A 16,756-nucleotide genomic window follows, 5' to 3' on the forward strand; every position below is an offset into this window, starting at 1 on the left:
GGCAGCAACCTCTATGACATCGGCCAAAGCAACCTTTTTCATGACACAACTCCAAAGGCAAGAGAAACAAACGATAAAATGAACCTGTGGGACTTCATCAAGATAAAAAGCTTCTGCACAGCCAAAGAAACAGTCAAAAAAACTAAGAGGCAACCCATGGTATGGGAAAATATATTTGCAAATGATATTACAGATAAAAGACTGGTATCCAAGATCTACAAAGAACTTCTCAAACTCAATATGTGAGAAACAAACAAATCAAAAAATGGGCAGAAGACATGAACAGACACTTTTCCAATGAAGACATATAAATGGCTAACAGACACATGAAAAAATGTTCAAAATCATTAGCCATCAGGGAAATTCAAATCAAAACCACACTGAGATACCACTTTACGCCAGTTAGAAGGGCAAAAATTGACAAGGCAAGAAACAACAATTGCTGGAAAGGATGTGGAGAAAGGGGATCCCTCCTACATTGTTGGTGGGAATGCAAGTTGGTACAGCCAGTCTGGAAAACAGTGTGGAGGTCCCTTAAAATGTTAAAAATTGAGCTACCCTATGACCCCAGCCATTGCACTACTGGGTATTTACCCCAAAGATACAGACGTAGTGAAGAGAAGAGCCATATGCACCCCAATGTTCACAGCAGCATTGTCCACAATAGCTAAATAGTGGAAGGAAACGAGACGCCCTTCAACAGATGATTGGATTAAGAAGTGTGGTCCATAAATACAATGGAATATTACTCAGCTATCAAAAGAATGATCTCTTAACATTTGCTGCAACATGGATGGCAGTGAAGGAGATAATCCTAAGTGAAATTAGTCAAGCAGAGAAAGACAATTATCATATGGTTTCTCTCATCTATGGAACCTAGAACTAGGAAGATTGGTAGGAGAAGAAAGGGATAAAGAAAGGGGGGGTAATCAGAAGAGGGAATGAAGCATGAAAGACTATGGACTCTGAGAAACAAACTGAGGGCTTCAGAGGGGAGGGGGGTGGGGGAATGGAATAGGCTGGCTATGGGTAGTAAGGAGGGCACGTATTGCATGGTGCACTGGGTGTTATACGCTACTTACGAATCATCTAACTTTACATAAAAAATCAGGGATGTACTGTATGGTGACTAACATAATACAATAAAAAAAATTTAAAAAAAAAAACCACCCTACAAAGTCCAGGACAAGACAGCTTCACTGATGAATTCTACCATACATTTAAATAAAAATTAATACCAATCTTTTTCAAAGTCTTCCAAAAATACCAGAGGGGGAAATACTTCCAAACTCATTTTACAAGGCCAGCATTACCCTGTTACCCAAACCAGACAAAAATGCCACAAGAAAAGAAAATTATAGGCCAATATTGATGATAAACACAGATGCTAAAATCCTAAATAAATATTAGGCAAAATGAATTAAACAATTCATAAAAAGGGTCATACAGTATGACCAAGTGAGGTTTATCTCAGAAATGTGAGGAGGGTTTAATATGTGTAAATTAATATGATACTCCACATTAATAAAATGAAGAATGAAAATCATATGATCATTTCAAATACATGCAGAAAAAGCATCTGACAAAATTCAACATTTATAAAAACTCTGAAAAAGTGGGTACAGAGGGAACATACCTCAACAAAATATACCCACAGCTAATATCAAACTCAACAGTGAAAATCTAAAAGCTTTTCTTCAACGATCAGGAACAGGAAAAGGATACCCAATCTTTACTCAACATAGTATTGGAAGTCCTAGGCAGGGCAATTAGGCAAGAAAAAGAAAAAGGCATCCAAGTCAGAAAGGAAGGAGTAAAACCACCACTATTTGCAGATGACATGATATTACATAGAAATCCCTAAAGACTCTAGAAAAAAAACTGTTAAAACTACCTAATTTCAAACTATATTACAAAGTTATAGTAATCAAAACAGTATAGTATTGGCATAAAAAAAGAGAGAGTCCAATGGAACAGAGTCCAGAAGCAAAACCACCCATATACAGTCAATTTATGATAAAGAAAGCCAAGAATACACAATGGAGAGAGGAGAGTCTCTTCAACAGTGTTGGGAAAACTGGATAGCGACATGCAAAAGAACAAAGATGTAAAGACAGCGTTAAAGAACACTATCTTTACATCATACACAAAAACTAACTCAAATGGATTAAAAGGTTTAGACCTGAAATCCTAAAACTCCTAAAAGAAAACAGAAGCAGTAAGCTTCTGGACATTGGTTTTGGCAATGATTTTTTGGAGCAAAGGCAACAAAAGCAAAATAACAAGTGGGACTATTTTGAACCAAAAAGCTTCTGAACAGCAAAGGAAATGATCAACAAAATGAAAAGGCAACCTACAGAACAGGAAAAAAAATTTGTAAATCATATCTGATAAGGGGTTAACATCCAAAATTTATAAAGAACTTCTATAATCACATAGCAAAAACAAACAATACAATTAAAAAATGATTCAAAGAACTAATTAGACATTTTTTCAGAAGAAGAGCTACAGGTGGCCAACCTGTACATGAAAAGGTGCTCAACAACATTAAGCATCAAGAAATGTAAATCACAACCATCATGAGATATGACCTCACACCTCCCTGATGGTGGCTGGGGGATGGATTAACGTGTCAACAGGATAAACTTCCAGTTATAAATAAGTATAAGACATCGTGAGGTACAGCACAGTGACTATAGTTAATAATACTGTATTTCATACTTGAAATTATTAACAGAGTAGACCTTAAAGTTCTCATTATAAGAGAAAAATTTCTATGTATGGTGACAAATGTTAACTAGACTTACTGTGGTGATCATTTTGCAATATATACAAATAGCAAATCATTGGAGTTAAACCAGCAATTAACACTGAACTGTGATTAAACAGTTTTAGAGTATGTGCAAAATGCTAAAAATGTTTTTATCAAAGCTCTCTAAAAACTATGGTACAATGAGGGATTGTATGTGTATTTCTTAACTTTCTGAAGACAGAACCTATTTATAATGGAAGTCTATCATACATGCTCTTTAAGAACACATTTTATAAAGAAGGTCACACAAGTCAGTCAGAACACCAAAACAAATAAATGAAAAAATTATTCACAAGAGTCAAAAGTAATATTATGAAACAGTCAACAGTAAAAAAAAACAGACTAAAAATCCTGTATCTTGCACATGAATTAGTAAAAACCAAACAAAAAACTGAAGGGGCAGGTAAAGATGCAATGAAATAGGTAATAACTGCTAACATTCTTAATGAGAATATAGAGTGGAAATCAATTTGTCAGAGTCTTAGTCTATGACTTATTGACTTCTGTAACTGTATTAAACACCATAGCATCATCATGAATAATGCAACTGAAAAAAATGTATTAAAGATGTGTACTATAATCTGTACAACCACTACATACACATATACACATGAACAATAACATTATATAGTGTCACCCAGCCATTAAACCAGACTGAAATGAGAACATGAAGAAATACTTATGTCATAATTTCAAGTAAAAAAATATGAGGTTATTATAAATTAGTTGTAATTATACATAAAAACCTGAACAGAAAAAAACCAATCAAAAGATATCAAATATGCAATAGTACCAAAACAACAAAACATTGTTTTATTGGGGATGGTGATAAAAAACTGCCACTTCATGGAATGATGAGCTTTAGATCATAGCCAGTAACTGCCAATCAAGCCAGCTTACAAAATATACATCTGGTTAATCAATTATCATCTCATGTAACTTGTATTTATTCATAAATTTTTGGAAATATAATGATCAAGAACTTACCACATGAGTAGTTTTTAATGTACTGCCATCAAATCTGCATAAACTTGAGCTCTCTTCAAAGAAAACGTCACATTCTTCTAACTCTTGAGCATTACAAGGAGGTTTTTCTTTATCTGGATTTGGATTCTTAGACCAGAAAATAAAATAAAATAAATAAATAAATCTTCAACAATAAAAGAATGGATTTCTTCATTCTTAAAAAGATCAAAATTATAGCATTAATGAAAACCTAAATTTCAGACCCATGACCAATGAATAATAATCAACAAAAACAGAAATAACAGAATGATGAAATCACCAGAAAAGATATTAAAACAAGTATTATAAACACATTCTATTTACTCAAAGACGCAAAGAAAAATATGTGTATGTTGACAAGGTATGGAAGACATAAAAGAACCAAACTGGACTTCTAAATATGAAACTATAGTATCTGAAATGGAAAGCAAAAAAGATAGGATTGGCAACTAATCAGACATGGAGGAAGACCTATGAGCTTGAAACAAAGCAACAGTCTATGTTTTTTTCCAAAATGTAACAAACACATTGGTGTTCAGCCATAAATAACCTACTCACAAAGACCAATATTCATTTGAAATAATCAAGTTTAAATGGCAGTTAAGAGCAATAATATACAATATCAAAACAAACATCTACTATTCTAACTACTATCATATCCCAGAGCACAACATAACAAATAGTTACTGAATAAAGGATCATAATAGGTCAACACAGTCTGCACGGCTTAGTCTAACACCAGGACTATGAAATCAAAACTTCACGGTCTAACATATGAAATATAGTAATTCCTGAAATTTTAAATTATTGCTGGCAGACATGAAACTTGGTTTCTCCATTTTGACCATGATTTCTTTTGATAGACACATTTACTTTCAATATTCTAATTTCCTTTCTACTTTAGGATACAATTAACCCTATGGTATAACTACATCTTCATACAACTTTTTTCCTCATCGTTCTAACTCCAGGTGACAATAAGTCAGACATTTTACATGTGCTGATATAACTTTTAGTGAATAAACATAACTGAAATTCTGGTATGCTTTATTCAAATTTTTAACATTATCTTAAAAGTTATCAGATTTCAACAAAATCTCATAGTTGAATGAGTAGTGTATTATTGTAATCATTACAATGAATTATTGTCAATCAAAATTAATTATAGCATATATTTATACCTCTAGTGATATTCTAAGATAACCTAGAAAATTTCAATGATGACAAGTAGATTATTAGCATAGGTAGACAGTAAAATCATAATTTTTGTCCCTATCAGTATTAGTCTATTGATTCTTCTAAAGGAGAATATATATTTATATGTGTATATGTGTGAATATATGTGTGTGTATATATATGTATGTGTATATATATATATGTACACACATAGAAATACATGCATGCATGAACACCCACTTTATACAACAATCTCACACACATGTATGTATTCATGTAGTGTAAGGAATGAATATTAGAATTTTAAGCTATATTCAAACACCAGTCTGCAGTGCCTAATCTGTGTCTCTAACACTAGCAAATGTAAAATAATGTTTGAAAAACATGGCATAATCCTCACATAACATACTTCCAGACCTCTGGAAAGTGACACTACTACTGCAATTGCTTACCAGTTCTTCAGAGGTCAAATGCATTAAACGTTCAGCTATTGCAGCACACTGTGCTGAGTCTCTTATAAACTCTCCTTGTTTATCACCAACTACTAGCTCTGGCCATGTTAGTCCTTCATTCTTTTTAATCAAGAAAATCTCCAAGCTAGAAATTAAACAAGAAAAGTAATGTTACATTAAGCAACTATACAAATTACATAATCAACATCAAACAGAACCATCTTCCACTGAATTTAATCCCCCTTGGTTTCCAGCCAGAGATGTTTTACCAAAACTTGTGTCAATGAAATACAGATGGAAAATCTGTAATCCAAGAGTAAATAATTTATGAATTTTTAAAAAAGATTTTATTTATTTATTTGGCAGAGGGAGCGAGCACACAAGCAGGAGGAGTGGCAGCGGGAGAGGGAGAAGCAGGCTCCCTGCTGAGCAGGGAGCCCAACACTGGCTCGATCCCAGGACCCTGGGGATCATGACCTGAGCCGAAGGCAGACGCTTAACAGACTGAGCCACCCAGGTGCCCCAAGGGTAAATAATTTATACTTAATAAACAAGCAAAAAAATACCACTGGAAATGATATGTCAAATGGCCTGATAAGAAAAGTGGCAAGATTAAGACCACCTAGAAAGTAGTCCAGGTATGCAGTGTGTTACTGAATTTAAGTGACAAATGCAAGCAGCATGGATCTATGAGATCTTTTACTAGGGGACAGTGGTAGTGCTGAGGGTGGTCACTGGGGTGGGCACATAAAGTTAACTGGACAGGGACTATATAACTAAAGGTCCCTCTTTCTGCATGGAACCAACGACTAGCTTCACTTCCCCAAACTAGTAGCCATAATATATAATTATTAATGTAAACATCAGGCAAGTTAGATTAATACAAATATTAATTTTTATTTTTTTATTTTTATTTTTTTAAAGATTTTATTTATTTATTCGACAGAGATAGAGAGAGCCAGTGAGAGAGGGAACACAAGCAGGGGGAGTGGGAGAGGAAGAAGGGCTCACAGCGGAGGAGCCTGATGTGGGGGCTCGATCCCATAACGCCGGGATCACGCCCTGAGCCGAAGGCAGACGCTTAACCGCTGTGCCACCCAGGTGCCCCTAATTTTTAAAACACATATTTTAAAGGAAAGAAAGTAGAAATTAGAAAATAATTCTTTGATAACTCCTTAGGGGGAAAAATTTGCTAATGTGGTCTCTAGCAACTGAAAATCTAATTCTGTACATCTAAGCCATTAAACACAAATTCCAAATACACTAAAAAGGGCCTGTCAATGAATACTGAGATTAAGGTTTGATGCAGCAGGAAGGGGAAAGAGAGCTGAGTCAGGGCAGACTGTGGACACAGGAGCTGCCATGTGCCTCTTGAATAGGAAGGGAAATTCAGTAAGCTGCTTTAGGAGTAGCTGTTGCTATTAACACAGAGAAAAGTGGGGGTGGTGGTAGCTGGAGAAGCAACCTTTTCCATGTGCCATCTCTGGGACATGTGTGCCACTAACCCGTGCCCTGGAACACAACTGCAAGGAAAAATTGCAAGGACACTATAATAACTATTATCATAATTATCAAATAGAACATGCAAACCTATCAGTTATTCTTTTTTAAGGCTGTTATTATCACTACCTCATGAATTAATTACAGCAGTTTAAATTTTTCTGAAACCACTTATTTTAAGAGATTATACAAAATATCTTTCCATGTAATGAGTTCCTATCATTAGCATTAAAAATTACTACCATAATACATTCTCTAAGGGAAAGGTAATCTTGATGATGATGATGATGATGAAGAATCATGACAGCAACTCATACTTACTCTTCCCATATGCCTGGTGCTGTCAAGCATTTTACATGTTTTTAATTCATTGATTGCTTACGACAACCAAATAAAGTAAGTAGTATTTTCATCTTTATTTTACAAGTAAGAAAAAAAAAAGCACTGAGAGGTTAAGTAACTTGCCAAAGTCCCAAGCTAGGAAAGCAGTCTGGCTGCAAGTTCATGTTCCTCACTACTGTACTATTCTGCCTCTTTGAACAAATATATGTAAATAACTAGTAAAGAAAGTTTACTGTGACCAGAATGTGTAAGTACTGTTTCTCGTCAGCTGCTACCTAGAGCTCATACAATCTCATTTATAAAGAATTTCTGAACCATCATTAAATTTGCACACCTAGTCAATACAACACTTTTAGCACAACTGCATTTCTACGTTTTAAAACTAGTATCATAGCCTACCATCCAAGCAAAAAAGAACATATAACATGACAACCTAGATTAGTTAACAAATCCTTCCAAAGTGAGAGGGAACATTAAGCATTCAAAAATGAGAGAGATGAATAATTTAACAGAAAATCATGTTTTTAAACCAATGATACCACCAACACGTCATTGTAATTATCCTTTGTAACATAAAATTGTAATCAAGAACCTCAAATTTAATGGGAAAACAATACTGGTTTATGCTCATGTATTAAATGCTGAAGCTATCTTCGGGTCCAGCCATTCTAGAGCTTTGCTGGGTTACTGCTTCATGACTTGTATTAACAATATGTTATAGTTGGTTTGAAAGTTTATAAATGCTACCCTCAAATCTCTCTCATAAAATATGTTTAAACAGAATGTGGAGATGTACAATACTTCTTAAAGAACCTTTCAGATAATTAAGTTTTTAAAATATGTTAAAAACTGTAAAGGGATTAGGGGTATACCTGTCATGATGACCACTAAGTACAGAATTGTTGAATCATTGTATTATAAAATTGAAACTAATACATTTTATATTGATTACACTTCAATGAAAAATAAAATTATGAAAGAGTAACTTTATGAGATTCTGTTAGCAATTCAGTGTGTTAGCATGTCAAAGTTCACAAAGAATGAGGCAAAAGCCAATGTGCTTGATTGTGGTGACCTCACCATAGGCAGGGATTACCAGAAACATCCACAGTTCTTTTCATCTTAGTGTCCTTTCCACATCTTTATTTTCCAGGTAAATGGAAAAACTATTGGCAAATCAGGTATCTACTCAATTGGTATAACTGGATGTGTTAATAAGCATGATATGCCTAAAGCAAGAAGTAGTAAGACTGTTGGTCAGGACTCTATAATAAACGACTTTTATCACCTTGAAGGTGGGATTTTTGAAAACTATCATGTCCATAAGATCGACTTTAATCTAGTAGCTCAGATCAACTTTTCACTCTCCCTCTAAAAGAGTATTACTTTTCTGAGAATTACAATAAAAATACTTTCATAAACATTTTCAGGAGTGATTATGAAAAATGCTGGAAGAACTACAGTGATTACTTAAATATACCATGATTAAAACTGGTTAGGAAGAATTACTACAACAGTTTAAAAAAAATTCATGTGCCAAAACAGAAAGACAAGGAATCAGATTCACAGAAACCGTAAATCTTTTTTGTTGAAGTCACTGAATAATGAAAACTGAATAGTTCAATAATTCTCAATAAATTATAAATGACATCATTTACTCATGAATCTATTTTTCTTACTTCATTAAATAAGAAAGTGTACCAAGTCACCAAATTTCCCCATTAAGAAAATGAATTCAGGATCTAAAAGCATAAAGCTTAAAATTTTTTTGAAGTAGATATCTATTTCTTAGATTTTCAGGATTTAGACTCATATCAAAGACTCATATGGGTCTTATATTACAAATTGAAAATTATATTTAAGGTAAAAATATTAATTTTGACCAACTTCTGAACAAATCTGACCCTTTTATCACAGAATGCAGTAATTACTAACACTTAACCTATAATGAAAGAGTAATTTTATTAATCCAAATAACTGAGGAGTGAGTAAAGTATCAGGGACGACAGATTTGCAAAGGGGAATAAAAGCAGAAACAAAGGTTATAGTTTTATAAGACACTTAACCTTCACCTATTTGTTTTACATACTCTTTTTACTGAGGTTTTTATAGATAAAATTCAGATTTTAAATGTGGACTCCATTGAGTTTGACACCTGTGTCACTCAATGAAACTACTGAATCATCCAGAAAGTCATTCACTGTAGCAAAAGATTGCAAACAGTCAAAATATCCAACAATAAAGGACCATTTTTTAAAAATGATTGTGCAGTTAGTTGATAGAGTAAAATACCATAAACAGCCATAAAGGAGAATAAAAAAAATTATTACGTATATGTTATGGAAAGCTATACGAGATTTACTGTTGAATGTCAACAAAAGCAAGCTATAAAAAACTATGTATAGCTATGTTGAAATCTTTTTTGTTAAAAAAAATATGTATCTGCTTGAATGTGCATAAAATACCTGTAGCAGGAAACTAATAATAGTGGTTATGGAGAGGGGAAGGGTGACAGGAGGACCTGGGCTGAGGGAGCCCTTGTACTATTTACCCTTTATATACCTTAAAATTTAAAGAACAGGAATTCTTACCTAGTTGGCAAATTGAAATAAATAAAATTAGTTTAAAAGATTTTAAAGTATTAATTAAAGTAAATAACTATTTTTGGGGCACCTGGATGACTCAGTTGGTTAAATGTCTGCTATTGGCTCAGGTCATGGTCCCGGGGTCCTGGGATTTGAGCCCTGCATAGGGCTCCTGGCTCAGTTGATGGTCTGCTTCTCCCTCTCCTTCTGCCCCACCCCAACTTGTGCGCAGGCTCTCTCATTAAAAAAAAATAACACATTTTTATCTATTAATTATTACTGTTAATATTGTTATGATTTTATCCAGAGCTGGTAATGAAAAGCTCTACCACTGAATGTCAACAATGATTACAGTAGCATCTTTGATCTTAATGATAATTATGCTTTTTGATGCAGTAACTCCATTTTTAATCTAAGAAAAAGAATCAGCAATACAGACAGCCTATTGTAGTATACAACTTTGTGGTTACTGTGGAAAGGATAAAAAAAAAAAAGAAAAAAAATTTTAAACATAAATACAACTCTATATATACCTATTATTCTCTTTAGTTATCCATGTACTGCTTTCTTGATCAATAGATGAATAGAGTTTTCCTTCCAGAAACCTCTGACCTTTCAGCACAATGTTGATGTGATCAGGCAAAAACTGTACTTGAATGTCCTCCTTAGAAATGCCTTCTGGAAGCCGTATTGTTACTGTCAAATCATCTTCAGTCTGTTGCCAGTAATACAAAGGTTCTGTCAGGAAAAGAAAAACACGTTATGTAATAAAAAAGTGGAGAATAGAATACACAGAATTAGAGACTAGAGCATATAAAAGAACACCTATCTAAAAGAATCTTAGCATAATTCCTAGTGATCTTACAAAAAAAGTAATTATAAACAAAAACAGATCTCTTTGGGGAATTTTCAACAAATTACAACAATTGCACTTGACATTTCCTCTTCCAGGCTTACCTAATGCTCTAGGACATAAACACTCATAAAATACTAATGACAGCAATCCTTTACCCCATTCATTCTCTCCCTGCCTCCCAGTTTCCCTCTTTTCCTCCTTGCTCTTCTCTTTACACACACACACAGAGCAGATTCCAATTCAAAAGAATGACAAATATGTCATAAACCATTGTCTGAATCTTTCACCATTGCCTTGATTTGCCCTAACGATGGAACTGTGTGATACAGGAGACCACTATTATTTGGTGAGATACAAATCCACACAAAAATAAAAAGTATATTTACTTACAAAGGAACTAGCTATTCTACCCCACAATTTTGTTGCATGAAAGCAATATCATAGGAAATTCAAGGGCTGTCTGTGTATTTTGTCTAAGTTCCCAATGAAACAATCCACCCTTCACCTCCTTCTCTATCTCCTCGGCTTGTCTTCTAAAAAGCCAGCTACTAAAGAAACACCTTAAAACCCATCATACGTTATAACCATGAAATAAGAAAATAGGGCTTAAGTACAAAAAGAATAAACATTTGCTTAATGATATCCGTAAACGTTAACATGTCCACGCACTTATTAGAAAGGAATATGATACAGTGGTTAGGAACTAGTACTCCAGAGTTGACCAGTCTTAGGTCTGAATCTTGGCTCAACCATTTATTAATTTTGGTATGCAACTGCATCTCTGATCCTCTTTTTTCTAATCAGTAAAATAAGATAACAAAATATTACATATCTCACAGAACTATTAAAATTTAAATGAGTTAATACATATAAAATATTTAATATCAATCCTATTGTTAAATATACCCTAAACTCTCACTAAATGTGGGTTATCATTCTTGTTTGGGGGTTATTATTCTTTTTCTTTTTGCACCGTTTTGTGTAAAAACTTTGTGAATACTAGATATGCTCTAAGATCATGTTTAACATTAAGTATGATATATCTTCTTAAAGGGTCACTTCTATTTGATGTTAAATAAAATTTAACAAGCATGATATTGTAGAAATACATTAAAAATGAATAAATTTTCAGTATAAAATGTTACTTTAGATTAATTTCTAGCTTGTATCACATTCCTTGAAGCAGGCTCTCAGAGCCCCTCTCTTATCTCTTTAGAAGTACTTTTAATATAAACTCACTGAAAAAGTTTCAACTGTAGCTTAAAAGATTGGTAACTATCAGTTCCTTAAGGCAAGTAATTTGTTTCACTCAATTTTCTGTCTATCACAAAAGTTAACAAGGCAGTTTACACGTAACAATGACTCAATGGATAAGTTCTGGAAGATATGGAAAGGCGAAGAGTACAAAATCACAGGAGCTTTTAATAAAAATTAAAGGCCATAAAAGTAGACTAAAAGGGAAAGCCAGAATTTTTTAAACCTCTCTCTACTAAGTTATACAAACACCTAAATAATTTCCTCAATTGTTGGTTGCTGAATGCCCGTGTTTTTGGAAATCATGTTTTCAGTTTGTCTTTTTTTTTTTTTTTTAAAGATTTTATTTATTTATTTGACAGAAAGGTAGAGAGAGCCCGAGAGCACAAGCCAGGGGGAATGACAGAGGGAGAAGCAGGCTCCCCGCTGAGCAGGGAGCCCAAAGCAGGCCTGGATCTCAGGACCCTGGGGATCATGACCTGAGCCCAAGGCAGATGCTTAACTGACTGAGCCACCCAGGTGCCCGTTTTAAGTCTTTCAAAGAAAATGCTATTACTTATATCATTATGACAACATCAAATAGGCAACAGACAGTATCCGTTTTCTTGAGGTTTACAGAAAATGAAGCCAGTATATATTCTCAGAAGATTATTTACAAGAAAGCATGCTATATATAATTAACAGATTATCCATAATTTTTTTAAAAATCACATTTTTCCTTTATAAGTAAAGGCTGTTTATTAAAAGGAAAACAGAAAAATACAGGGGGAATTTGAGGTTCACACTACAAGGGAAGAAATGACATAATGATGTATTCAGGAGGAATTCAATATTAGTGAGATGTCAACAAGAAAAACAAAACCTGAACTGGTAGTTAGTGATTTAAAAAGATGTTGTGTCCCTCCCAGGCTACGATCTGTCTTGGAACCACATGGGTCTCAGCTACTAGGCAGAATGGCTCCCAAGAGTAGGGCATTCTTTCACTCCTTTGCAACTGCTCACCAAGAGTCCTAAAGGGCATGTGGTCTAGAGATATGAATAGCTGTTTTGGCTAAGCTTTACAAGACTTTAACGTTATAATGAAGACAGAAAAGAATTTATTTAGAAAGGGATCTTAGAGATAATCTAACAAAAAATGCATTACATATAAGAAAACCAAATTGTTGAGAGGCTAAATAAAAGGTCACCAAACACAACTCTCATATTCAAAGGTGCAAATATCTATAAACCCGGGAAAAATATTTTAAAAATATTTATTACATTATTATTTTCTAATACTTTTCAAAGGATTTTTGTTTAGAAGGTCTCACTAGATAAAAATAGTGAAACTAATTTTTATTTTATATAATTAAGTAACAGTAAGGTACATTCAGAGATTCATATGTATAATTGTTAAATATTGTGAAAATCTGTTAGGTAAAAAAAAAAAAAACTATTCTCTGGCTATAAACATCAGAAATATGAACAGTATTGATTACAGAGTGATGCTCTCTTAAATAGAAGAGTATATATTCTTTGTATGGAAATACAAATTTCTTTTTTTTAAAGATTTATTTATTTGAGAGAGAGCGAGAGAGTGCACACACCAGCATGGGAAGGGGAGAGGGAGAGAATCTTTAACTAGACTCCCTGATGAGTGAGAGCCGAAGCAGGGCTTGATCCCAGGACCCTGAGATCATGACCTGAGCCAAAACTAAGGGTCGACGATCAACTGACTGAGCCACGTGGGCACCCCAGTAAATATAAATTTCTTTTGGAAGACCTTATTACTGTCTTTGTTCTAAAACATTACCTTCATCCATTTATTCATTTAGCATTGGGAAAACTTGATGATTTTGCCCTCTAGAACTTTTTTTCAGCTTAGTACTAACAGTTAAGAACATGTACATTAGTATACACCTATAATCAACAGAGTTTAGCATATTTTAAAAGATTAATATCTTTAATACTAATATGCTAGCTTCTCGAACCCCAATAAGAGACATCATTTAGTCATCTAATAGGTATTTATTAGATCTAAACAGGTAAGCTAATGTACAGATTTTTTTTTTTTAAGATCTTATTTATTTATTTGACAGAGAGACAGCCAGCGAGAGAGGGAACACTAGCAGGGGGAATGGGAGAGGAGGAAGCAGGCTCCCAGTGGAAGAGCCTGATGTGGGGCTCGATCCCAGATCACCGGGATCACGCCCTGAGCCAAAGGCAGATGCTTAATGACTGCGCTACCCAGGTGCCCCATACAGATTTTTAAAAAACATTTTTGGTGATTATAAAATTACTAATTAAAACAGTTCATACTATTTAGGTAGTACATTTCACAAAAGACTATTCTAACAAATATAAAGAAAAATAAAGATAAAGCAGCCATAAATGTGTGTGTGCCAATGTGTATGTGTGTTACATATACACATAAACACATATGAGCTCTACAAAGGTGAAGAGTAAAATTACCTTTGATTTTCTCTGACATGTCCTCATTCTGATTTTCTTTAAGATCTTGACCAACATGAACAAATGTGAAGGACTTGTAGGAGACAATCATCAGACCCTTCCCATCAGGCTCAATAGCAGCATAATGTGGCACTGACTTTCCACGGAGAATATCACGCTTAACAATTTCATATTTGTTATCATCTGTAAGAAAACAAAGCATTTTAGAACAAAAAATTACAAAAACACTGTATTGTAAAAATATCCTGAAAATATTTGTATATTAGTTTTAATTAAAATTAAGTATTTTAGTGTACTGTTAAAAGGCATGCTATTAAGAGTCTTTTCATAAGGATAAAAAGATTAATAACCTAATTTTCTGTAAATACACCCCTACTTTAAAATACCAGGTCTGATGAAATTTGCTCTAGACTGTGCTTTCCAATGTGGTAGCTACTGGCCATAGTAGATATTTAATCAAATTTAAGGAAAATTTAAAGTTCAGTTCTTTAGGCACACTAGCCATATTTCAAATGCTCAACAGCCACACATGGCTAGCTGCTATTGTATTAAATGGCACACATATAAAACGTGTCCACTTCGCAGAAATTTTCATTGGACAGCAGCGCTCTAGACTTTGAAAGTGACTAACTTACCTGCAATATCAGCTTCTGATGGATCTACCTTTTCCTTTACTATAGCCTATGTTCCCAGCAGGTACATGATAGGCATCTTCTGAAAAGAGCCACACCCTAAGGATAAAGGAAAGGTATGGTGTGGACTATTTTTCTGCCTATTCTAGCTATTGATAAGAGGGTTTCCTTAAAATGAAATGTTTATGGTAGAAATTATTTTCATACACACTAAGAGATAGATCTACATGCCAACTGTAATCAAGCATAAGTAATGATACTTAATTTTAAGATATAAAATTTAAGATATGAAATATAAAAAAATACAAAATTAACTGTATCATGAAAATTTCTGGTAAAATAACTGAATTTATTCTTGAAAATAGGGGTTTTTCGGGTTTTTTTTGCTTTAAAAAGTACTAAACGTTACAGCTGAGTCCATACCTTTACTTACAGTTACTCTATTAAAGTGGGTTGTACTTCAACAAGAAAGCTTCACAATTAGTAGTCAAAAATCGCAACTCAATGTCACGTTATACATAATGATACAATCTGTTCTAAAGTATGTCATTTTTTCCTTGAAATCTTCATCTACATTCACATTCATCTCATACATATTTAAGAACAGAACTGTTAATTTATGAATGAGCTAATACACTTCCTGCACAGTACATGCAAGGCAAAGAGTCCTACCTGACTCCAAAGACCCAGACTTAGTTACTACATAGTTTATAGGGTGGCTTTTCTCAATATGTGTACAAGAGAAAATAACAGGTGAATTTCAAGTGAACTTCATGATTAAATAAGTTGGGAAATGCTTGATTAAAATTAAATTCTGTTTATTACTCAAAATTTTTAGAACCTTTAACATGTTGAATGTGTAATAGGGATATTTGACCACAAAACATAATTTATCAGATGTTCCCCTCAACACAGTTTAGAAAAGCACTGTTATGTTCATTAAAAAGGAAAAAGGAAAAGAGTAACAATTATATTAATAATACTTGGGGGGTGAAAGGAATGAGACATTAAGAAGAGTAATAAGAGAGAAAGTGAACCATGAGAATTAGTATTCCTATAATTACAACCTTGGGAGATAAGAAGAAAAGTGAGTCTAATTATATCTGTCCAGTTGAGGCAAGTACACAAAGCAAAGGGAATGCAAGGGTGAAGCTTGAGCAGAGTGTCACAGTTACTGTGAACTAAGCTACAGTTGTCACAGAACCAGAGAACAGGAGGCAAAATATGCACCATGATTTCTCTGTAAGTTGTTAATTACCTTAATAAAAAAAATATTTTTTTTTATTATCTAAAGTAGAGATTGGCAAAGTATGGCCAGTGGAGACAAAGCTGAATTTATGCATATTTTCATATGGTCTGTGGGCTAAGAATGAATTTTATACTTTTTTAAATGACTAAAAATAATGAAAATAATAATATTTAAATAAATGTTAGTTATATAAAATTCAAATGTCCATAAATAAAGTATTATTGGAATACAGCTAAACTCATTTATTTATGTATTATCAATGGCTGCTTTTGTGCCACAGTGGCATAATTGAGTAGTTGTGATATAAATTGTATGGTTACCATCTAGCCCTATACAGAAAGTTTTCCAATACCTAAAGTTTTAAGTTACTGTGTTCCTCCAGAGATGAAACTACAACACTGGGAAAAACAACAGACAAATTATACTAAACAGTTAGCAGAAC

The 16,756-nt window shown here is 33.6% G+C and overlaps 1 protein-coding gene across 5 annotated transcripts in view; it reads right to left on the reverse strand.

Moving 5' to 3' along the window:
• Window positions 1-16,756, reverse strand: part of NUDCD1 (NudC domain containing 1) — a 70,964-nt gene that overhangs the window by 26,000 nt on the left and 28,208 nt on the right. For all 5 annotated transcript variants that reach the window (XM_019799135.2, XM_002918705.4, XM_019799134.2 and 2 more), the window contains 4 exons: window positions 14,434-14,616; window positions 10,406-10,610; window positions 5,446-5,590; window positions 3,800-3,925 (listed from right to left, as the gene is read on the reverse strand). In XM_019799135.2, the coding sequence (XP_019654694.1) occupies window positions 3,800-3,925; window positions 5,446-5,590; window positions 10,406-10,610; window positions 14,434-14,616 (659 nt within the window). The remainder of the gene's footprint in view (window positions 1-3,799; window positions 3,926-5,445; window positions 5,591-10,405; window positions 10,611-14,433; window positions 14,617-16,756) is intronic.

The sequence above is a fragment of the Ailuropoda melanoleuca genome, chromosome 9, assembly GCF_002007445.2.
Source record: "Ailuropoda melanoleuca isolate Jingjing chromosome 9, ASM200744v2, whole genome shotgun sequence".
NCBI lineage: Eukaryota > Metazoa > Chordata > Mammalia > Carnivora > Ursidae > Ailuropoda > Ailuropoda melanoleuca.